Below are 25,524 nucleotides of genomic sequence, written 5' to 3'. Positions count from 1 at the left end.
TTGGAAAATTCAAAATGGCGGAAACATTTTAAATGATCTCTTAATGTGCAATCGAATGGTAGGAATCAGAGGAAATATATTTTGTTAGAATTTCGCTAGACCTTACATAAACGTGAGTGCAAATTTGGACAGCTGGTGGCGCTAGAGTGATTGAGTTAGAGACTCCAAAATTGCTGTGATTAATGTTCAGACTGTCCTCTATCTGTGTGCCAAAATTCACAACTTTTTACTATACGGTTCTATGGGCTGCCATAGACTCAAGAGCGGAAGAAGATGATGATGATGATGAAGAAGATTAAGAAGAAGATAATGAAGAAGAGGAAGAGGATTATGAAGAAGATGATGAAGATGAAGAAGAAGAAGAAGAAGGCAAGATGAGCACACATGGCCACAAATACATCAAAAAGTGTTTTGTTACACTTGCGCATCAAATGTTTTAAAAATAAAATACAAAATACAGGTGTGAGAAAAATTATTTAATTAAAATGCAAGTAATCTGTAATTTGAAAATACAAAAATACAGAATATTATGTTTACAAGGAATCATTTGAAAAACTTGAAAACTCACTTCATGACTGCTTGAAGTTTTTCAGGTAAAGTACAGGTCTATTTAACAGTAGCATTCAAGTCAGAAATAACACAGAAATTGAACAATAAGATGTAAAACAGCATTGCTTGACTATATGAATATAGGCTGATCCTTATTAAAGCTACTAAAGTTATTCAGTCAAGAGCAGTGAGTGATTCATTAACTCAGTAAATTAATTCAGTAAATTTGAATGTTCCTAAAACCCTATAAATGAAATTGATGTATAAAATCACACACACAAAAAAAATCCCCTGGAAATGATGGCCTTACATCAGAATTTTACAAAGCTCTTATAGACAATATTCCTGTTATATGAGGAGGCCATCAACATCCTTACCGACATCACTCAGACAAAAGATAAACTATTATTTAAAAATTGGCGACCTATCTCATTATTAAATAATAATTTTGCAAAACGTTTAATAAGAATTTTATAAGAAATAATAATATATATAATAAAATAATAATGTCAGATCCAATCCTCCATGCAGATCAAAATGGCCTAAACCTCTTTGTATATCTCGGCACAGTATTTGGACAGTACATTACTAAATGAACTGAAAGAAAGAAGGCTGAGAAGGATGACTTAGCTGGAAATGAGGAACTACACAACTACATTAATGAAACTGTACAAATGCTGATCTTATACTCCTCTTATGTGCAATAGATTCATGCACAATCATTGGGAATCACAACAGTATAGCTTACAAAAGTATATTAATCCTGTTTCTTAAGTAGCTTCCAAACTACGACTGCAGAAGCTAACGCTACACCTCCTCCTACAATCAGTAGTGCTGGAAGGAAGACCATCTCTGTTACTCCCAGGGCGACGCCTCCTGCGACCATGAGTCCTGCTCCTGCTCCTGATCCAGCTTTTGCTGCAATGTCAACTACCACTGCTTTCATTTTTTTATAATCATTGTCTACCACTGCTTTCTTTTTTTTATAATCATTGTCTGCTTTCATTTTTTCATACACTATCGCTTTTTTAATGATTTCTTGAAACATCTCATTTGTGTAGTACCACCATTCATTTCCCTCTGCCATGTTTTCAATCTTCTCCAGCAGTTCTGTGACCTGGTTCTGCTGGTTGAATGAGATGAATCTGCCACCGCAGCTGTCGATCAGTGACCGCAGGAACCTTCTCTCACTGATATACTGATCTACTGATTTATCCTTCAGATGATCAGTGTGAGTGAACAGAATGATGGTGTGACGTAAAGCATCTTCTCCAATGTTCTCCTGAATCCATTCCTTTGTGTTTCTCTCTTCATCTGTGAATCTCGTATCCAGTTTGATGACCAGCAGAAACACATGAGGACCAGGAACAGACATGATGACAAACTTCTCTCTTTCATCCTTCATCTTCTTCTCTAATGCATCAATCAGTCCTGGAGTGTCGATTATTGTCATGTTCTTTCCGCCCACATGTCCTTCGTGAAGCTCACAGGTTTCAGTAGCAGAATATGGTGAACTTCTCCACTCAAAACTCTCTCGACCCTCAATGATTTTTCTTGTTCTGCTCTTTCCAGATCCAGTTTTACCCAGCAGCACAATCCAAGGATTCCCAGACCCTGTCAATCATAATTTCAAATAAAAAAATTACAATCCAGATATTGATTTGCGTAGGCCGTCTGCCGGAAGATAGTTATTTTCGTCAATTAAAGTTTTAAATATGGATATTTTTCTAACACAAACGCATCGCTTCACTTCAGAAGGCCTTTATTAACCCGCCAGAGCCTGTGGAGCACTTTATGATGGACAGATGCACTTTTATGATGGACAGATGCACTTTTATGATGGATAGATGCACTTTTAAGATGGACAGATGCACTTTTATGATGGATAGACGCACTTTTATCATGGATAGATGCACTTTTATGATGAATAGATGCACTTTTATGATGGATAGATGCACTTTTATCATGGATAGATGCACTTTTATGATGGACAGATGCACTTTTATCATGGATAGATGCACTTTGAAGGACTTCAAAACAGAAACACCTATTCAGTCCCATTATAAAGGTTGGAAGAGCCAGGATGTTTTTTAATATATGGCTATGGCTTCAGGGTGAGTAAATCATGGGCTAATTTCATTTTTAGGTAAACTTAGGGTGACCATATGTCCTCTTTTTTGAAAGCAAAAGTCAAATCCCGGACATTTTGGGCGATCTCGAAATCCCAACCGGACATGTCCGGGAAAAAGAGGACGTATGGGAGGACGTATCCTTTTAATGGGAAAGTTTCACATTCATAAAATGAAATGGTCTGACTACAAACAACATTTTTCTTACTTTAAAAATGATTTTAAGCTTTAATGTTCTGTTTTAAAGTTTTGTGTAAGGCAATTAGAGCTTTTAACATTGTAAGCAGTCATGATGTTGTCATGATCCCGGCCTGTGTTCTCCTGTCTTTTGTGAGAACTTTTATTTCCTGTCTGGTGCCATGATTTACAGTTTTTCATGTTGATTAGTCTCCCAAGGTGTGTCTTGTTAGTTCCCTTGGTTAACCTTGTGTGTTCCTTGTGTGACATTAGTACTCAACAAAAAAACTTTTCAAGAGAAGATTTTGTTGCACAACAGGATTATGATATAAGAAGACTGAACGGAATGGGATTCTTTGTTGACTTGGAAAATAAATCATGACAAAGGAAACTATGACCTGCTAGTCTTGAATTCAAGATCAGAAGATATGCGTCAAATCTTGTGGACTGGCTACAATCACAAAAAAAAATAAAAAAAATATGGACTATAATTCACATGTAGACTAAATTTAATGGAATCAATAGATTATGAAATGAAACAGATAGGACTATATTCAAACCTTTTAATATACTGATCAAATATATGGGAAAATATTTTCGTAAGGGTTATGTCTCAAAAACACAGAAAGTCAAAGACACTTACAGAACTGTGCTCTTTTTTTAATCCTGCTCTGAGCGTCCTGGTACATCTCGTTAGTATAATGCCATCCTCCATTCGCTTCCACCATCTTCTCAATCTTCTTCAGCAGTTCAGTGACCTGAGAGTGGTTGTCCTTGATCTCATTGTTGAATGAGTGAAATCTGTCTCCACACTTATCAACAAGAGCCCGGAGATAATTACTTTCTCTGATATACTCATCTAATGGTTTCACCTTTAGTGCATCAGCATGAGTGAACAGAATGATGGTGTAATGTGCAGCTTCTTCTCCAAAGTTATTCTGAATCCATTTCACAGTGTTTTTCTCCTCTTCTGTATATCTCACACGCAGACTCATGACCATCAGAAACACATGAGGACCAGGAAGAGACATGTAGACACACTTCACTATTTCCTCCTTCAGTTTCTCCACTGTCATTTTCGTATCAAACAGGCCTGGAGTGTCGATGACTGAGATGCTCTTCTCATCAATCGTTGCTTCTCGTCTCTCACAGGTGTTAGTAACTGACTCTGCTGCAACATCCTCCTTAAAACACTCTCGACCTAAGATGGTGTTTCCAGTCGCACTCTTTCCTGAACCAGTTTTACCCAGAAGAACAATCCTGAGTTCAGATGAAGCTGATCCTGTGAATCAGATTATAATATTTGGGATTGAATAGAGCATTTAAAAATAATTACAAATATAAATTAAAACTGAGATCTGAAGTTCACATCACATGACTTACAAGGGATCACATGACAGACAAGGAAACATGACATGAACAAACCCAAAAACAAAACCGTGACAACAGTTGGCCTGTTCTTATAAGAAAATAAATGTTTTCCACTGATGCATATGTACCACAAATGTAAACATTAGCAACATGTTTTTCTACCTTACAAGGAATTTGTAAGGTATTCAGTGGTGTATATAAGCTCAAATCCTTAGTGTAGGACCCCAGAGAAACACACACAGCTGGCATGAGAGGGGGTGAGACGGAAGAGATGGGGAGAGAGGACAGAGAAATGGGGAGAAAGGACAGAGAAATGGGGAACAAAGAAATCTGTAATGAAGACCCCCTCGCCTGTAACCTTCCTCCTCTATGCCTGTTTCTCTCCTGTGCTGACACATAAAAATAATAATTAAGAGATCTCTTGGCAAAATAACTGGTGTAGCTTCCGTGATTCAACCATAACGAGGAAAAGCTTAAAGGGATAGTTCGCCCAAAAATGATATTTAGCCCATGATTTACTCACCCTCAAGCCGTTCGAGATGTATATGTCAATCTTTTTTCAGACGAACACATTTTCAGTTATTTTAGAAAATGTCTTAGATCTTTCAGTGGTTATAGTGTGAAGCTATGGGGTCCAGCTCGTTGAAGTCCGCAAATGAGCATGCATCCTTCACAAAAGTAATCCATCCGGCTCCAGGGGGATAAACGAAGGCCTTCCGAGGGTAATCCGTGCGGTTTTGTAGTAAAAATATACATATTTAAAACTTTATAAACGAAAATAACTGGCTTCCGGTCGCGGTCGGCGCGCGTTCATGGAGATGGAAGCGTCGTGACGTAGCACGAACGTGACAGCGCAGCCAGAGAGCAGAGCAAAACAAAACTCTACGTTCGTTCTACGTCACGACGCTTCCTACGCTACGTCGTACGTCATATGCCAGCATCCATCTCCGTGAACGCGCGTCGACCGCGACCGGAAGCCAGTTATTTTCGTTTATAAAGTTTTAAATATGTATATTTTTACGACAAAACCGCACGGATTACCCTCGGAAGGCCTTCGTTTATCCCCCTGGAGCCGGATGGATTACTTTTGTGAAGGATGCATGCACATTTGCGGACTTCAACGAGCTGGACCCCATAGCTTCACATTATAACCACTGAAAGATCTAAGACATTTTCTAAAATAACTGAAAATGTGTTCGTCTGAAAAAAGATTGACATATACATCTCGAACGGCTTGAGGGTGAGTAAATCATGGCTTAAATATCATTTTTGGGCGAACTATCCCTTTAATTTGAAGTCTACACTTACATAAAGTCACGTTAAGCATTTTCTTTATGATGTATTTCTAGGAGGAAAACGTCTCGTTACGTATGTATCCCTGGTTCCCAGAGCAGGGAATGAGACACTGCAATAGCGGTCGGTATGAGAACACCTTCGGTGTGACGAATGACTGAAGCCCTTATACCATCACGCCAATTTGATTGGCCAATAGCCAACGCTTTGCTGGGATGAAAAGGGGTAGAAGCGACCTTAGGAACATACCCTGTCCTAGGTTGCAACAAGACTTTAACCAACCCCAGGGCAAAGTCCATACAAGGAAGGCTGATAGAAAGAGCCTGCAGATTCCCTATTCTCTTGAGAGAGGATAGAGCCACTATATGGCTCGAATGGCTCGATCGGCTGATTCACCAGCCCTTCCAGAATGAAAGCTAAATCCCAAAAGTGAATTCATACAGGACGGAAAGGCCTAAGCTCTCTAGTCCCTTGCAGAAAAAGAGAAACCAGGGGGTGACGTCCTACAGAAACACCTCCCAAGGGCACATGCTCAGCAGATATAGCTGGGTCCAGGTTGTGTTGGCCGTACCAAGAGACGAACAGCTTCAGCAACTTCTGACTGACTGACCACAACAGACTGAACAGGTCTGAGGAACCATATCTGAGTGGGCCAAAACGGGACCACAAGCAACAGATATCTCACCTTGGCCGTTCTCACTCTGAGAAGAACCGCCGAGAGTAACTGAATCAGTGGTAAGGCGTTAAGTCTGGCTCTGGGCCACTCCTGGGTCGGTCTCGGGCTCCCTAGACCTGTGTGGGATGAGCTGGCGATAAACAGCAGATCGCTGTTTCGCTGCCTGAAAATTTTCCACCACAGCGGTCACGGACTCGCCAGATAGGCCGTCTTTATATATGGGGGCATCCAGCATGAAGGTTTTGTCTTTTACTTTGATGTCTTTGAAAAGTGAGCCAAAGGTGAGCCAAGGGCAGTGTGCTTGGTAGCACTAAGCACCAAGTCAGTAGCCTGCCTGAGCTCCTTAACAGCCTCTGGTGTCATACCTTCCCCTTCGTCTAGCTCTTTAAGTAGCTGTGCTTGATAAGCCTGGAGTACAGCCATAGACTCTTTTAAGAAAGGATTAAAAACCTATCTTTTTAAGCAAGCATTTTTTACTTTTTGCTAACTTTTTATTTATTTATTTTTTCTTCCTGGTTTTTAACTTTGTTTATACTCTGTAGCACTTTGGGATCGTTTTTAACTATGAAAAGTGCTTTACAAATAAAATATATTATTATTATTATTATTAGCCATTGAGTGAAGAGAAGCTGCTGCCTGTCCAGCGGCCATGTACGATTTTCCAACCAAAGCAGAAGTAATCCTGCACGGTTTGGATGGCAGCAAGGGCCGTGACTTCCCGTGCCGCAAGCGTTTCTTCAATGGCCGCCATTGCCGCATAGCCATTTTAGAAACCGTGGCGAAAACTTTTAAACGCAGGCTATCGCAGTGTCAACAGTCAGATAGGCCGTTAAGCATCTCCTGAGTGTGATTAAAGGAACACGGCGACTTTCTGGGACTTTAGCTTACTCACTGTATTCCCCAGAGTTAGATAAGTCCATACATACCTTTTTCATCTCTGTATGTGCCGTAAACTCTGTCTGATGCACCCACCGCTAGCCTAGCTTAGATTAAAGACTAAGCTCGTCACAGCGTGTACGAATAACAGGGTCACATGAGACACAGCCATCTTTTAACCGTATACATACTGGGAACTATATTCTCAGAAGGTGAAGCACTGCTACTTGGGCGGAGTGATCAAATACAAATCACAACATGTAAATAGGAAAATGTTGGCGTTATTTTGTTTCTTATTGGAAGCAGTATGCTAGCTGGAGCCGTTTACCTCCAGTCTTTGTGCTAAGCTAGGCTAGTGGTGGGTGCGTCAGACAGAGTTACGGCACACACAGAGATGAGAAGGGTATGTATGGACTTATCTAACTCTGGGGGATACGGTGAATAAGCTAAAGTCTCAAAAAGTCAGAACACTTTTTTCCTTTAAAGGAACACTCCACCGTTTTTTGAAATAGGGCTTCTTCACCGTCTTTCCTACATTTAGATAGGTGGGCAAACGCATTTTTGTCTTAGTGCATGCATTGTTTTAGTTTGGCTGCGCCGCCAATAGCTTAGCTTAGCATAATGAATGGAATCCTTTGTTGCCAGCTAGCATGTCATAAGTAAAAGTGATAAAAAATACAAAAATACAAAAAATGATTTACTTCTTGTGGCCTGCGTATTCACAGCGAGTACAAATAGCAATGCAGATTAAGACTAGGCGATTTAGGCAGATATTGACTTGGGACTATATTGGGGTGAAGCACAGGCGAAGCACTGCTACTTGGGCGCAGAGATATCACGCAACACCTGAAATCCCCCAACTTCCGTCAACATACCAGTGTGAATAGTAGCCGGCTATTTTTCCTACAGTAGACATAGTGAATGGCGATGAACATGGCGGATTTTGTGAGAGACGAAGAGGGTGACTTCTCAGACAGTCAAGATCCAGAACCATACCTCTATGAACCAGAGTTTTCAGAAGAGGAGCTGCATGCTTTGGAAATAGAGCAACAGGAGGAGGAGGTTGCGATCGCTCAACAGCCTGAGGACGTGAGGATGAGAGCCAACACGAACTGGTGGTGAGTGTGATATCTCTGCGCCCAAGTAGCAGTGCTTCGCCTGTGCTTCTCCCCAAAACACAGCGCGAATTATGACGGAGTACAAACGAATCCGAACTAGCTAGGTGTGTGAAAGTTTCACAAAACTTCAAACCAAGAATGCTGTCTTGTGCAATACATGGAAGGCGGAACTTGCTTTTCACGGGAGCACAACATGCATGTTAAAGCACTTAAAGAGGAAACAAGAGGAGCCGGTGGGAGGTGAATGTTCTCCAGCTGGAGCTAAATATCTAGCAGTAAATCTCTTTATTAGAGAATGCAATACAACTAATAATAGTAATAATATAAACAATAATAATATAATTACAGTAATGTGATGATTTATTTTTGCATAGAATAAAGCTTGATCGAGCTTAGGAGTCAGGGCTGTTTTTATTATTATAACACTATTAGGTATTACAGTCTTATCACTTGCCTGTATTTTGTTCCATATTCATGAAGACTTACAAAAGGAGATGTTAATATCTGTAACGGGGCGAACAAGACGTGAGGCGTGCGGATCCATGTGCAAGCTTTTATTTATAAACATGGTAAACAGGCAAGGGTCAGACAACAGTAAACAGGTATGGTACGGGCAAAACACAGAGATCCTAGGGCAAGCGTGGGTCTACGATCGGTGAACAATATCCAACAGGACAAGGCAGAGAGAAAATCCAGGTACACAAGCAATGATCCAAACGAGGGGCAAACAGAGTCCAAAGGGCAAGGCAAAGGGTTAATCCAGGAAACACAGGCAGATATCAAAACACGAGAAAACAGGCAAGGCAAGACTTAACACAACTGAGAGGGCTCCGTAGAGTAGCTATCGCTAGGATATGCGCTATACAATACTCGGCGCTCACAGAGAGAAAGTCCAAGGCTTATAAAGTGTGTGTGATTGGGTGATAGTGAGATCAGCTGTGAGTGTGATTAGTGTAATCAGCTGTGTGTGTCGTCCGTGCAATGGATGATGGGAAATGCAATCCAGTGTGCTGTGTGGTGTGAGAGTCAACATGGAGAAGCGACCTCTGGTGGCTATCGGGCAGAAGGCCACAGACCGGATTCGTGACAGAGCCCCCCCCACAAGGAGCGGCTTCCAGACGCTCCAATACAATCCAGGAGGGCGGTGGAGCGGAGGCGGACACGCGGGCGGGCTGGAGGGCCAGGCCCGTGGAGTGGAAGAGGACGTGGAGACTGCGACAGGACGGCAGGCCAGGGCGGATCAGGCTGTGCAGGCGACCAGGGCGGAGCAGGCAGTGCAGGCGACCAGGGCGGAGCAGGTTGTTCATCGGGCAGCCAGGGCGGATCAGATAGTCCATCGGGCGGCCAGGGCGGAGACGACCCTTCAGGCGGCCAGGGCGGAGCCCTTCCCTCAGGTGGCCAGAGCGGAGCAAACAGTTCATCGGGCGGCCAGGGTGGAGACGACCCTTCAGGCGGCCAGGGCGGAGATGACCCTTCGGGTGGCCACGGCGGAGACGACCTCTCGGGTGGCCACGGCGGAGACAACCCCTCGGGCGGCCACGGAACAGGAACAGGCACCGGCTCAGGAACAGACACCGACTGCTCAGGAACAGACCTCGGCTCAGGAATAGGAACTGACACCGGCTCAGGAACAGACACCGGTTCTGTTGGCTCAGGAACAGACACCGGCTCGGCGGTGGCCATCTTGTCCGGAGACACAGGCTCAGCGGCGGCCATCTTGTCCGGAGACACAGGCTCGGCGGCGGCCATCTTGTCCTGAGACACTGGCTCGGCGGAGACCATCTTGTCCGGAGACACTGGCTCGGCGGAGACCATCTTGTCCAAAGACACTGGCTCGGTGGGCGTGACGTGAACAGTCTCTGGATCGGCAGAAGTGGCGTGAACAGTCTCTGGATCGGCAGAAGTGGCGTGAACAGTCTCTGGATCGGCAGAAGTGGCGTGAACAGTCTCTGGATCGGCAGAAGTGGCGTGAACAGTCTCTGGATCGGCAGACGTGGCGTGAACAGTCTCTGGATCGGCAGACGTGACCTGAACAGTCTCTGGATCGGCAGACGTGGCGTGAACAGTCTCTGGATCGGCAGAAGTGGCGTGAACAGTCTCTGGATCGGCAGACGTGACCTGAACAGTCTCTGGATCGGCAGACGTGGCGTGAACAGTCTCTGGATCGGCAGACGTGACCTGAACAGTCTCTGGATCGGCAGAAGTGGCGTGAACAGTCTCTGGATCGGCAGACGTGACCTGAACAGTCTCTGGATCGGCAGACGTGGCGTGAACAGTCTCTGGATCGGCAGAAGTGGCGTGAACAGTCTCTGGATCGGCAGAAGTGGCGTGAACAGTCTCTGGATCGGCAGACGTGACCTGAACAGTCTCTGGATCGGCAGAAGTGGCGTGAACAGTCTCTGGATCGGCAGAAGTGACGTGGAGTTCTGGCTCGGCAGGACTGACTTGAAGCGCTGGCTCGGCAAGACTGACGTGAAGCGCTGGCCCGGCAGGACTGACGTGAAGCGCTGGCTCGGCAGGACTGACGTGAAGCGCTGGCTCGGCAGGACTGACGTGAAGCGCTGGCTCGGCAGGACTGACGTGAAGCGCTGGCTCGGCAGGACTGACGTGGAGAAGCTCAGGCTTGGCAGGGCTGACGTGGAGAAGCTCAGGCTCGGTAGGGCTGACGTGGAGAAGCTCAGGCTCGGTAGGGCTGACGTGGAGAAGCTCAGGCTTGGCAGGGCTGACGAGGAGAAGCTCAAGCTCGGCACGGCTGATGTGAGGTGCAGACTCGGCAGGGCTGGCGTGGAGCACAGGCTCGGCAGAGACTTCGACAGAAAGAGACTCTGGAACGGTGGTTTTGGCAGGATGAGACCCCGTTCGGCCGATCTTCTTGGCCCTCCGTGCTGACATGAGTGGTGGGTCCATCACGCTGGACATTAATCTAGGACGTCCAGAGACTGATCCGGTGATGGGCCTGATGGGTGGCATGACGTGATCCTCATCCGCGACACTCACAGTGAATAGTGAGCCAACAGTCAAAGCAAAATAATAAAAAAAACACTCAGTGATGAACGTGGACCCTCACGTCTAAGCTGAGATTGCAATGGTTGATTCATGCCATCACAAAAAATCTCAATCAAGATAATGTCCGGTAAATCAGAATAATAAGCGAAGGCTAAAAACGCTCTAATATGGTTCTCTAGTGATCGTGGGCCTTGTTTGAGGGCAAACAATAGTCTTGTAGTATCCATACCTGACAAATGTCCATCTGAAAAGTTGCTGGATCCTTGTGTGGCCAAGTATTCTGTAACGGGGCGAACAAGACGTGAGGCGTGCGGATCCATGTGCAAGCTTTTATTTATAAACATGGTAAACAGGCAAGGGTCAGACAACAGTAAACAGGTATGTACGGGCAAGACACAAGAGAGATCCTCGGGCAAGCGTGGGTCTACGATCGGTGAACAATATCCAACAGGGCAAGGCAGAGAGAAAATCCAGGTACACAAGCAATGATCCAAACGAGGGGCAAACAGAGTCCAAAGGGCAAGGCAAAGGGTTAATCCAGGAAACACAGGCAGATATCAAAACACGAGAAAACAGGCAAGGCAAGGCAAGGCTTAACACAACTGAGAGGGCTCCGTAGAGTAGCTATTGCTAGGATATGCGCTATACAATACTCGGCGCTCACAGAGAGAAAGTCCAAGGCTTATAAAGTGTGTGTGATTGGGTGATAGTGATTGTGAGATAGTTCTCAGCTGTGAGTGTGATTAGTGTAATCAGCTGTGTGTGTCGTCGAGAAGCGACCTCTGGTGGCTATCAGGCAGAAGGCCACAGACCGGATTCGTGACAATATCATGTCAGTTACTTTTTCATACTGTAAATTAAAAGGTGAATGAGAATGTCTCTGTCAGCTCAATTGTCATGAAATTTATTTTATTTTATTTTATACTTATAATAATTGTTTGCAGATCAAGTTTGTCTGTAATGCAGCTGATTATTTTTTGTTTATTTTTTTCTATTGAAAGAGAACAGAATATTTAAACAATGCTTAGAGAGCATTTGTGTGTGATTTGAGTTGGACAGAAATCTGAAAACTTAAAGAGAATGACCTGTTTAGTTGCTCAAAGTTCATTAAAACAACCATTTCAAAAGCTGAAGTGATTTTCTTTTTTTTATATTATTGTTAGAATATGTACAACTCAGTGTTGTAACTAACTGAAAAAGCTGAATAATCGTTCCAAACTTACTGATTAGTCGGCGAAATAATCGACGATTAGTCGATCAATCGTTCTAATAATCGTGAGATTAATCGATTATAAAAATAATCGTTTGTTGCAGCCCTAATTTCCTGTAGCTCATCGTGTCCGCTTGAGAGGAGTGAAACTGCTGTGAAGTATGGCAATGAACACGAGAAATAACCTTTCTTACGGGCAACAGAAAATCCGCTTCCTGAAGGAAAAAAATCTGATCAAGTAGCGCGCAGCACGCTGATATGAAGCTACTTGTACTCTTTGGGCAATGCTAAGCGCTATTGGCCAATCAAGGGCTTCAGACACTCCTTACCATAGATATCATATAAAGGCTAGATGTCTCGTCCGCGCTGCTGGCCAATGGAGCTCGACATCCGCACACGGCGGCCATCTTAAGACAGGGTGCTCGCTCACTCATAACATGGTGCATGTACTTTTAAATAACCATAACTTGCTCAATTTTCTACCGATTTTCAAACGGTTTGGTTTGTTATAAACGTCAGAGATGTAGCTATTATACTGCATACATATGAATAATTATGTTCAAAATGTTTAAGCATTCAGAATTATAGCCACGTTAATAACGTTTGTAAGAAACCAAACCGTTTGTAAATCCGTCCAGATTTCAGCGAGATAAGAGGATTTGTGTGCGTGCTGCTCACTCACCTTAATTCACAGAGCCCTGTCCTAAGATGGCCGCCGGTGATGCCGGAAGTGACTCCGCCTTAAGACATCTAGGGCCCTATCTTGCACCCAGCGCAATTGACTTTGTACACTGACGCATGTATCATTCCTATTTTGCACCCGCGCAAAGCGCGCTTTTCCCTCCACAGAAGCACGTCGCTAAACTAGGGAATGAACTTGCGCTCCCCGAGGCGGTTCAGCGCAAAAAAGGAGGCGTGTTTCGGCGCAAACGTTCCTTCATGCTATTTTGCAGGTTTAGAAAACAATTGCGCCACTAACCAGGAAAAAACAGTTTAAAGTCAGTGGCGCGTTGCGCATGTTATTCATATGCTATTTTAAGGGCGCATGCTTGGCCATAATCAATGTAGCGTGTGCACAACGCGCATACACTTTCTCATCTACACAGAAGCAGCAGTTTTCATTTTTGCAAATCATACATTATTACGATATGTCACCGGTGCAGGCCGGGGCGGACTCGGATGACCAGCCGCCCCTGACTCCAGACACCACCGTGAGGAGCCAACACCACAGGCACGCAACAGATGGACAAAAGAGGAAGCAGGTAATTTAGTTCAAAGGTAACAATCTTTATTGAATAATAATCAACTTGAAGAAAGAATGAGCAACTCCTGTCTTCTCGAGCTATTGGACCGGAGTAGCCGCTGAAACGATTTTCCACTGTCTTCGGGGCACAATGGAACGATAGTGGCTAGGAAGGCTTACTCCACGGCGTTGCTGCACGTCTGCAGGACTCAAACGATAAGTAACAAGTAATGTTTACTTCTTCAACAGCAGATTCTCTTATCAGAATGTGAAAGGGAAATTGTGACTTTAAAACTCACTTCACAGCGTTGCTGCACATCTGCAGGACTCAGGCGGTAGGTAACAGGTAAGGTTTCTTCTCTTAACAGCAGATTCTCTTAACAGGACGTGAGAAGGAAATTGTGACTTTAAAACTCACTTCACAGCGTTGCTGCACATCTGCAGGACTCAGGCGGTAGGTAACAGGTGAGGTTTCTTCTCTCAACAGCAGTTTCTCTCATCAGGACATAAAAGGGAAATTGTGACTTTAAAACTCACTTCACAGCGTTGCTGCACATCTGCAGGACTCAGACGGTAGGTAACAGGTGAGGTTTCTTCTCTCAACAGCAGTTTCTCTCGTCAGGACATAAAAGGGAAATTGTGACTTTAAAACTCACTTCACAGCGTTGCTGCACATCTGCAGGACTCAGACGGTAGGTAACAGGTAAGGTTTCTTCTCTTAACAGCAGCTTCTCTTATCAGGACGTGAGAGGGGAATTGTGACTTTAAAACTCACTTCACAGCGTTGCTGCCCATCTGCAGGACTCAGACGGTAGGTAACAGGTGGGCTTTTCTTCTCTTAACAGCAGCTTCTCTTATCAGGTCGTGAGAGGGAAATTGTGACTTTAAAACTCACTTCACAGCATTGCTGCACATCTGCAGAACTCAGACGGTAGGTAACAGGTAAGGTTTCTTCTCTCAGCATCAAACACTTTCATCAGGCATTAGCAAGAAACTCGATAAGCAGCTTTATCAGCGATATTATACATCTTCAGGGCTCCATCACTAAGTATAACGGTTCAGACTTTTCCACAGCCATACGGTTCTTCACGAGACTTGTAATTTCAGAGAGAGAGAGAGAGTTAACAGGAGCCTTCAATAAGGGATTACTTCACAACAATACTCAGTGGAAGAGAGGATAATACAAAGCATTACTTCACCAGTTCAGTTGCATCGTTCTGAATTTTGGATGAGGACAAGTAGATCATTTCACAAGAATGAAAGCAGGCGTTGGGAGACTCTTCTCAGCATAGCACACAGCACTCGTGTCCACTACAAATCCACAGCATTAATTCAGCGTGCATCAGGTAAGGCAAACAACTGCAAATCACTCACACACAGTAGGGCTGATCAGAAAACTCGCTTCGTCCATGCATTTCAATGGGAATATTCAACTCTCCATTCTCTCCAGCACATCTGAAACAGATGTCCTCCTCAATAGTAAGTTTCACATTCACAATCTTTGTTTCAAGCTTTACATTTGATTCAACGATGTAATTTAGTTCACTTATCTTTCTCTTTTCCTCTTCCAGCGCAGATCCAAGCAACAATTCAATCCAGTAATTTTCCACAAGCAGCTCCAAACGACAGACTCAAATGGCAGTTCCTCACTTACACGAATTTCCAGGATGACAGCGTCCAAACCGGAGATCTTCTACCCCAAAACACAACGACTGAGACCCAGCCAAACAACTGATCAACTGAACACCGATTGACCTTTACCAGTTCCAACCTCCACCTCAACTCGACTTCGAATGGCTCTTTTATCCTCCTCCTGTGAAGCGGAAAGCCTGTGCAAACACCGCTCCTCTCTCTCCCTCACACCTGTCGTGCATCAGCTGTAATTAGTTTGCGCAATATCTCCGCTACACCCGGAACCGGAGTGAGGTGTTACACCAAAATAACTCCCCTCGGGGACATAGAAAGAGAAAAGAAAGGTTCCGCTTTTCCCCGCATTTTGTCACCCGTGACATCCCCCCTTGCCAATCGGTTCTAGTCCCTGGAACCGGTCTTCTCTAATGCCATTCGCCATATCTCTCAGGCGGCTGTCCTTGGTTGTCCCGCTGGGACCGTCGGGGTGGCGTGGGTGAAGCCGCTCGGGCCTCCGCTTCGGGGTTCCCTGGGACTATTGCCCACCCTACCATGGGCACATTGGGAGCAAGCGGCGCACTTTGTATTTCAGCCGCTGGCTGTGGATAGTTCGGACATGGACGGAGCAAATTTCGATGAAGTACTCTTATAGGTCCCGGTTTTCCCTCAGGCCGTACCGAGTAGACTGGAGCATCAGGCCCCTGCCGGTGCTCCACCACATATGGTGTCGATTCCCAACGATCATGGAGCTTTCCTTTCCCTGGACGTCGGTTGTCCCTTACCAGCACTCGCTCTCCAGGCAGTAAAGGGGCTCTTCTGGCAGTTCGATCATACAGTCGCTTGTTCTTAGCTGCTGCAGCACTCAAATGGTCTGAAACTCGCTTGTAGGCATTTAGTAATTGTTGATGGTGTCGATTTACCCAGTCCGTTGTGTTGTACTCTCCTTCGGTGGCCTCGGTGCCCAGAAGCAAGTCTACAGGTAGACGTAGATGACGCCCAAACATGAGGTAAGAAGGGGCATACCCGGTGATGCTGTGCACGCTATTATTATAGGCTTGTAGTAACGTAGGGAGGCTCTCGGCCCACTGACACTGCTGCTCACTCTCCAACATTCCCAACAGCCCTAACAGGGTCTGATTGAATCTTTCGCATCCCCCGTTACCTTGGGGATGATACGAAGTTGTGTGTGTCTTTCGACAACCATAGAGCTGGCTCAGCTCCTGTATGACTCGGGACTCGAAGTTTGGACCTTGGTCCGAATGGAGGGTCTCTGGACAGCCGAACGGCTGTATTACCGTTCTCCAAAGGGCATTGGCCGTAGTCACTGCCGTCTGGTCTACCGTGGGGACGGCCCAAGCATACTTGGTGAACAGATCCGTCATTACCAGGATATTTTGATATCGATCTGCGGGTCTCCCTAGAGTCAGGAAATCAATCCCTATGATGTGCAGAGGTGCCTTCGGTCGAAAGGGAACCAGTGGAGCTCGAGGTTCCTTCCGGAGTTTGAACAGCGTGCACCGTGGACAACTCTGAACAAACTCTTCAACTTTCTTCTCCATCCTTGACCAGTAGAAATACCTCCTCAACAGTGACAAAGTCTTTTCTTGGCCTTGATGGCCAGCATGGGTGTGATAGGCATTCAACAGCTCTTGGACTTGGTCCTCTGGAACCACCACTTGATACCTGGTTTCCTGAGTTTTTGGATCTCGCAGCGAACGGCAAATTACCCCTCCTCTGATCCGCAGTCTCTTCCGCTGTTTCAGGAGCTGTTGTACTCCCACTGTCTGAGCCTGCCTTTCCTCAGCTCGCAGCCTAAATCCTCGCCTGAGATGCGAGGCGACCTGACACAGGTCTTCGTCTCCTTGCTGTAACCTGCTCCACCGTCCGGGGTCCCATCCCCAACTGGACGGAATGTCCCCCTGGGTCCCGGGAGCTTCCACGACCGCCACCAACAATTCATCCTCTTGACCAGGGGCATCGAGGTGCGTTTGACCGTTTCTCTGAATGGCTGGGAGTCTGGACAATGCATCAGCATTCGTGTTTTCTCTGCCGGGTCGATACTTGAGCTGATAGTCATAATTAGCAAGCTGAGCCACCCACCGCTGCTCCACTGCTCCCAACTTGGCAGTCTGTAAATGAACTAGAGGATTGTTGTCCGTGATCACAGTCACCTTAGCTCCCCACAGGTAGTCTTTGAATTTCTCGGCCATGGCCCATTTCATGGCTAGCAACTCTATCTTGAAGGAACTGTAGTTTGCTGCGTTCCGCTCTGTAGGATGTAAACTTCGACTGGCATAAGCGATTACCTTCTCCACTCCTTGTTGCTCTTGGGCTAATACCGCCCCCAATCCTGCATTGCTGGCATCGGTATACAGGAGAAACGGCTGAGTGAAGTCTGCATAGGCCAGGATAGGGGCCCCCAAAAGTTCCTGCTTCAGATTTTGGAAGGCCGTTTCACATGCTGCGTCCCATTGCACTGTCGTTGAGCCTTTGCCACGGGAACGTCCAGTACCAGCAAGAAGCTGGTTCAATGGCTTAGCAAGCCCAGAGAATCCTTTAATAAATCGTCGATAATATCCTACGAAACCTAGGAAAGACCGCACTTGTCTCACTGTTCGTGGGGGCTCCCAGCCTTGGACTGCTGCAACTTTCTCTGGATCAGGGGATATACCGGCAGCGCTGACTCGATGTCCCAGGAACTGTACCTCTTTGCGAAACAACTGGCATTTTTCTGGTCTCAATTTTAGCCCATATTTCTCCATGGCCCGGAAGGCATTCTCTAAGTGATGCAGGTGAGTTTGAAAGTCAGGGGAAAAAACGATTACATCGTCCAAATAGACCAGCGTGGATTCAACTAGTTGCCCTCCCAGGCATCGCTGCATAAGTCGCTGGAAGGTCGCGGGGGCGTTGCACAACCCGAACGGCATCCGGTCCCACTCGAATAGCCCGAACGGTGTGGTGAAGGCAGTCTTCTCTCTATCGCGGTCATCCATCTGTACTTGCCAGTATCCGCTGGCCAAATCCAAGGTCGAATACCATGCTGCTTGAGTCAAACTCGTGAGTGAATCTTCGATTCGCGGCAACGGGAATGCATCTTTCTTGGTCACACTATTGAGCTTGCGGTAGTCAACACAAAATCTCCAGGCTCCCGTTTTCTTCTGTACTAGGACAATCGGGGCTGCCCATGGACTACTACTCTCTCGAACGATCCCTCCATCTAGCATCCCTTTTAACAGGGCACGGACTTCGGTGTACAGAGTGGGGGGCACCGGACGGTACCGCTCCCGACTAGGTGTTGCTTCCCCGGTGGGTATTTGATGCTTAATCACTCCTGTACAACCATAGTCTTCCTCATGGGTCGAGAACACATGTTTCCACCTCTTCAGGAGCTCCTGGAGCTGTAACACTTGTCCTTCTTCCAGGTCATCACCCTTCAAAGATTCCCCCATCAAATGGGTCGGCATTCCTCCTCTCACAGGGCCTGTACTGGCCTCCACTGGACGGACGGCAACTTCTACCACCGCAGGGCTCACCTGCCTGAAACAGACATCTTGTTGCTCTTGGACTTGGACAGGACGGACAGATGAAACTCGAACCAGACGTTGGTGTCGACGAAGGAGTACTGGGTAGGGATGGGCATTTCGCACCTTCACTGAAACTCGCCCTCGTCGTATAACCGCTAGCCCATGGGCTACTTCGATGGGTTGACAATCCTCATGAGGCTCTACCAGGACACAGTTACCTGACTCACGGGGTCCAGCAGGCACTCGGACCCAGAGAACAGCCTCGCTCCGGGCTGGAACAGACAGAGCGTACCGGCAGGTGACTCGACCGATATCTTCCCGCTCTTGCACCTGACTTGCTGCATGAACTCTTCGGCAATCGGCCAGGATCTGGTCCCAGTCCTGCCTCACTGCTAACGGGGACGTTCGGGCCGGTCGGTCTTTAAACAGCTCTTCCCAGCAATCCAGGACAACATTCATCCCTAGCAGTGCTCGATGGAGACCCAAACAATGGTCCCGAACAATGACAACACCCTTCTGGTGGACAGGAACCCGTCGAACCAAAAAGTCTACCACGATGTACCCAGTATAAGGAATGTCCAATCCATTCGCTCCACGTAATGTGAGTCTTGAAGTTTCCGTCCTGTGAAGCCGATGATCCGCGAATAACTCCAGAGCCAGACTTTCTGAAAACAATGTGACCTGAGAACCTGTATCGACCAGACAATTAATCTTCATTCCATTAACTTGAACTTCTACGGTGGGACAACGCCCAACCCAGTCGTCTCTCATCACAGGAACAGAACAAGGGTCTCTTGAAGGGGTCCCGGCCACTTGACCCACAGTGACCGGTGGGACTAAAAACCCCCTTGAGAGCTTCGACGACGGTCGCACTGGCGGCTGATGTGTCCCGGATTTCCACAATTGATACAGATGGGTCGACCCTGATGATCCCACTGAAACCGGGGGCCCGTCGGACGCGGAGGGCGGCATACAGGTCTTGGCCCTTCCTCTGAATATGATCTTCCTCGCACCATCGGTCCCCCTTCGACTCGACCTCGATGAAGCTCACCCAAAAGACTCCGAGACAACTCTGCCATCTGTCCCTTAACATCCTCCAGTAATTCTGTCCTCAATTTCTGCTTCCACTCACTTAACTCAACAGGCGCGGGCACTGTGGCGCTGCTGGCCGCCACACGAACCGGTGTCCGAGTCGTCTCTCCCTGATCTGACTCCAACGCCAAGGCCTCTTGTCGAAGAGCCTCAAAAGACATAGTGGGGTCTCGTCGAAGCTGGAGCCGTATGCCCTGGCGCACCGGTCCTTCACGCAGCCCCAAAACAAACTGGTCTCTCAATAAGCCATCTCCTTCTCCCAGTCCATGATCTTGTCGACCTTTCAGCCGGCCAAACTGCTCTCGCAGTTTCAGGGAGTATGCTCGCAGAGTCTGCTGAGGCCCCTGCTGACAGTTAAAGAACTGGGCACGAAGGATGGCTACCGGGGTAGAATCTCCATATACTCCAGACAAGAAATCAAAGATATTCTTCACAGTAGCCCGCGTAGCTTCTGATGCAGCAAGAACTTCCCTTTTGGCTTCTCCTTCTAACGATCCTAGCACAAACTGTACCTTTTGCGATGCGCTCAGTCCTTGTAATCCAGCCAGATATTCCGTCTGCGCCTTCCAGTCCTGAAAACTCAGCTCCGATCCTGGTCCTCCATAGCGTTGTGCCCAAGGGGCTCCCATCATGATGGGCATTACTTGTGAGCGAACTGGTGGAACCTCTTCATCCACCATCGCGTACCTGTGGCCGCTACAACTCACGGTGGCAACCCTGCCGACTTACGCCAAATTGTGTCACCGGTGCAGGCCGGGGCGGACTCGGATGACCAGCCGCCCCTGACTCCAGACACCACCGTGAGGAGCCAACACCACAGGCACGCAACAGATGGACAAAAGAGGAAGCAGGTAATTTAGTTCAAAGGTAACAATCTTTATTGAATAATAATCAACTTGAAGAAAGAATGAGCAACTCCTGTCTTCTCGAGCTATTGGACCGGAGTAGCCGCTGAAACGATTTTCCACTGTCTTCGGGGCACAATGGAACGATAGTGGCTAGGAAGGCTTACTCCACGGCGTTGCTGCACGTCTGCAGGACTCAAACGATAAGTAACAAGTAATGTTTACTTCTTCAACAGCAGATTCTCTTATCAGAATGTGAAAGGGAAATTGTGACTTTAAAACTCACTTCACAGCGTTGCTGCACATCTGCAGGACTCAGACGGTAGGTAACAGGTAAGGTTTCTTCTCTTAACAGCAGATTCTCTTAACAGGACGTGAGAAGGAAATTGTGACTTTAAAACTCACTTCACAGCGTTGCTGCACATCTGCAGGACTCAGACGGTAGGTAACAGGTGAGGTTTCTTCTCTCAACAGCAGTTTCTCTCGTCAGGACATAAAAGGGAAATTGTGACTTTAAAACTCACTTCACAGCGTTGCTGCACATCTGCAGGACTCAGACGGTAGGTAACAGGTGAGGTTTCTTCTCTCAACAGCAGTTTCTCTCGTCAGGACATAAAAGGGAAATTGTGACTTTAAAACTCACTTCACAGCGTTGCTGCACATCTGCAGGACTCAGACGGTAGGTAACAGGTAAGGTTTCTTCTCTTAACAGCAGCTTCTCTTATCAGGACGTGAGAGGGGAATTGTGACTTTAAAACTCACTTCACAGCGTTGCTGCACATCTGCAGGACTCAGACGGTAGGTAACAGGTGGGCTTTTCTTCTCTTAACAGCAGCTTCTCTTATCAGGTCGTGAGAGGGAAATTGTGACTTTAAAACTCACTTCACAGCATTGCTGCACATCTGCAGAACTCAGACGGTAGGTAACAGGTAAGGTTTCTTCTCTCAGCATCAAACACTTTCATCAGGCATTAGCAAGAAACTCGATAAGCAGCTTTATCAGCGATATTATACATCTTCAGGGCTCCATCACTAAGTATAACGGTTCAGACTTTTCCACAGCCATACGGTTCTTCACGAGACTTGTAATTTCAGAGAGAGAGAGAGTTAACAGGAGCCTTCAATAAGGGATTACTTCACAACAATACTCAGTGGAAGAGAGGATAATACAAAGCATTACTTCACCAGTTCAGTTGCATCGTTCTGAATTTTGGATGAGGACAAGTAGATCATTTCACAAGAATGAAAGCAGGCGTTGGGAGACTCTTCTCAGCATAGCACACAGCACTCGTGTCCACTACAAATCCACAGCATTAATTCAGCGTGCATCAGGTAAGGCAAACAACTGCAAATCACTCACACACAGTAGGGCTGATCAGAAAACTCGCTTCGTCCATGCATTTCAATGGGAATATTCAACTCTCCATTCTCTCCAGCACATCTGAAACAGATGTCCTCCTCAATAGTAAGTTTTACATTCACAGTCTTTGTTTCAAGCTTTACATTTGATTCAACGATGTAATTTAGTTCACTTATCTTTCTCTTTTCCTCTTCCAGCGCAGATCCAAGCAACAATTCAATCCAGTAATTTTCCACAAGCAGCTCCAAACGACAGACTCAAATGGCAGTTCCTCACTTACACGAATTTCCAGGATGACAGCGTCCAATGTAAGCGTCCAAACCGGAGATCTTCTACCCCAAAACACAAGACTGAGACCCAGCCAAACAACTGATCAACTGAACACCGATTGACCTTTACCAGTTCCAACCTCCACCTCAACTCGACTTCGAATGGCTCTTTTATCCTCCTCCTGTGAAGCGGAAAGCCTGTGCAAACACCGCTCCTCTCTCTCCCTCACACCTGTCGTGCATCAGCTGTAATTAGTTTGCGCAATATCTCCGCTACACCCGGAACCGGAGTGAGGTGTTACACCAAAATAACTCCCCTCGGGGACATAGAAAGAGAAAAGAAAGGTTCCGCTTTTCCCCGCATTTTGTCACCCGTGACAGATAGATAGATAGATAGATAGATAGATAGATAGATAGATAGATAGATAGATAGATAGATAGATAGACAATTTATTATAAAAGCATACATCTAGCTTACACATTTACCCAAATTATCATACGCCTTTTTAACCGAAGTTAATTTGGGTGGGTTTCTCCATCCCCAACGTCCCTGACGAGAGTGTTGCTCTCCTTGGCTGTGAACCGCTCCTGGCGCGCGCCTGGCAAATCCGCCGTTATTATAGGAATCCGCTTTAGAACAAGCGCGCCTGCTCTTAAAGGGAATGTGAGCTGACGCTCTGATTGGTTTATTTCACGTTACGCCCAAACCACACCTATGAATAAAGAAGCTACTTCAGACCAACCCATTTTAGATTTGCGCCTGGCGCAAGAGTCATTTATCCCGCCGGGAAAATAGCAACAGCGCCAAGACCCGCCCACAAAGTTACTTGCGCTTTGCGCTTTGACACTTGCGTTTCAGATCGTTAAAATAGGGCCCCTAGCCTTTATATGATATCTATGCTCCTTACACCGAAGCTGTTACCATAGCGACCGCTATCGCAATGTCGAGAGAACCAGTGAAAGGAAGTGCTTAACATATAATTAAACGCGTTGCTTTCATATTCTGTGCTCATCTGCTTTTCTGTACATAATATGCTTTATTAGTTTGGTGTGTACAGAATTTTGTCTTTTAATATCACTGTCTTAATGCATTGAACTGTTTTCTTTTAAACGGTTTTCTATCGGAGGAAAACGCTTGTGTAGTTAAAGGTGTTGTGTTAATTAGTTAATAGTTAATTAGTTTGGTGTTTACTGAGTTTGGTCTGTTAATGCCACTGCCTTATTACTGTACATTAAGCCACGTTAAGCGTTTTTCACCTTAAGTGTTTTAAATGTCCCTCTAAATGTCCCTTTAGAATGCATTTAACTATAACATAACCATAAACAAAGTCACTTATTGTCACTTTATTAAAAAGACATCTTTTTAATCTTTTAAGCATTTCACTTCTAACCTTATGAACTTTTACTTTCAACTTTGTGTACTGTGAATATGGATGCCTCTTATGACATGCTTGTGATGTTCCTCATTTGTCAGGTCCTTTGGATAAGTCTCTGCTAAATCAATAAATGTGAAATATATACTTGTAGTTCTGTCTTCTGTGCATTGCTGTGTCCTCCCATGATTCAGTGGCTTCCGTCTCACAGCAGAGGATTTTCTTCCTAAATGACATTGCATATCAGTTGTGACAGGTGCAAGCTACATTTGATCAAATAGCAAATGTCAAATGCTGATCGCCGAAATAAAGTCTAAATACACATACACACACATATGCAGTGCTGAAAAAAAAAATACTTTGAAACTGCTTTCCCAAGCTACTCATAATTAAAAGTAGTTAAGCATCAACCAAGCTAGCCTTATAAAACTTCAGTTAGCCAAACTACAAACTAACAAAAAGTAGCTATAACAAAAAAAAAACAACCTAGTTTATATAAACCATAATGTGATGAACAGCAGCTTTCAATGAAATGATCTGAAAATGTGTGATGTGAAGAAAAGTAAACGACTGAATCTTACCTGATGAATCATTACCATATTCTTTTGAAATTAGAGGTACTGTGAAGAAACAAATGTCATTTTTTATTGATATTTTAAAAGATTATTTATGTGTCTGATTATATCTAGGTTTTATGCAGTACTGTACTTGTAAATGTACATACCTCTGTCACTCATTTTCTTTCTGTTTGTTTTTTTCTTCTCAATAAGCTGTCAATCATTCAATCACTTATTTGCCAAGCACACAAGATCTGTTTAAACAGAGTCACTTCAGGGAAGTGAAAAGCTTATCTGGTAAACCATTTTATTATTTTATTTTTTACAATATATGCAGTTAATGTAAAATAACTAAATCATCAAATAAATTCAGTTAAGTAAAAGCTAAATAAATCAGCACAAACCAGCAGTTGGGCTATCAGGTCTTCACGGTCAGTGCAGGGAGTGTCTGAAGCTCTTATTACACTGTCGATAAGACAAGAGTAGCAGTCAAACTAACTCAAGTTACAGAGAATGCTTCCGTCTTCTCACATCTTCTTCTTCTGTGGTTTCCTTGACCTCTGTTGTAAGCTCAGAGCTTACAACACACACAATATGCAAGATGTCACACATCTCTTGCAAATCAAACACTACATTCAGAACTACTGTATTTTAACTCTTCCAAAGATGAAGTTTTTGTGTAGAAACTCTACACACAAACCATTAAATGATTATCCACATACACACCAAACTACACACAGATGTGACGGATGTAAAACACTCTCTCGTGTCTTTTACTTGTTCAGTGTGTGTCACACACACATGTATGTGCAGAAATACACTGTATAAACATAGTCTAGCCTAGAAAGCGTGCAAAGAGTCACTGTTATAATCACTGTAAAGCTGTCACTCATCTTAGTTCATCGCAAACTCATTCCGTTATAATCAGTGAAGCTGTCCACACTGCACAACTTATCTCTTGTTTACTTTGTGTATAGGGGGAACAGTTTTAGACCCAAGGACCAGATGTTTGAAAGATGACCAGAGTTATAATAAATTGAAGAAAAGTTTTACTGAAGATAGTTTGCAGTTTCATCAGCAGAAGTTCAGCTTCAAGACTCACACAGGAGTTCATAGACCTCTTACAGTTACACAGATCACAGCAGTTACACACACACACACACACACACACACACACACACACACACACCCACACCCACACACAGCTTGCACGGTTGGACCTGGCCAG

The 25,524-nt window shown here is 45.4% G+C and overlaps 1 protein-coding gene across 2 annotated transcripts; it reads right to left on the bottom strand.

The window, feature by feature from the left end:
• Positions 1–463: 463 nt before the first annotated feature.
• On the bottom strand, positions 464–24,785 carry LOC311279784 (uncharacterized protein). 2 transcript variants are annotated; one of them, XM_084391498.1, is made up of 6 exons: positions 24,701–24,785; positions 24,464–24,567; positions 24,321–24,359; positions 23,888–23,965; positions 3,499–4,137; positions 464–2,163 (listed from the first exon to the last, which is right to left on the bottom strand). In XM_084391498.1, the coding sequence occupies exons 2-6, from the start codon at positions 24,474–24,476 to the stop codon at positions 1,307–1,309; spliced, it is 1,626 nt and encodes a 541-aa protein (XP_084247624.1). In that variant the 5' UTR covers positions 24,477–24,567; positions 24,701–24,785; the 3' UTR covers positions 464–1,306. The 2 variants fall into 2 exon arrangements, with proteins under 2 accessions (XP_084247624.1, XP_084247625.1); XM_084391499.1 differs by having other exon boundaries at positions 24,464–24,550; positions 24,701–24,765.
• Positions 24,786–25,524: the final 739 nt, after the last annotated feature.

Source organism: Rutilus rutilus (genome assembly GCF_951802725.1).
Source record: "Rutilus rutilus genome assembly, chromosome: 20".
Taxonomy (NCBI): Eukaryota; Metazoa; Chordata; class Actinopteri; order Cypriniformes; family Leuciscidae; genus Rutilus; species Rutilus rutilus.
Note: the sequence above shows the minus strand (reverse complement) of the source record. Positions and strands in the feature narration are given on the sequence as shown.

What these genes read in the sequence shown, in the direction of transcription:
- LOC311279784 (XM_084391498.1), bottom strand. An exon ending in CACAGAAGACAGAACTACAA is followed by an intron (nt 4,138 to 23,887) that starts GTATATATTTCA and finishes TCTGATTCACAG; the next exon opens with GATCAGCTTCATCTGAACTC. An exon ending in TAAAAAAAGAGCACAGTTCT is followed by an intron (nt 2,164 to 3,498) that starts GTAAGTGTCTTT and finishes TATGATTGACAG; the next exon opens with GGTCTGGGAATCCTTGGATT.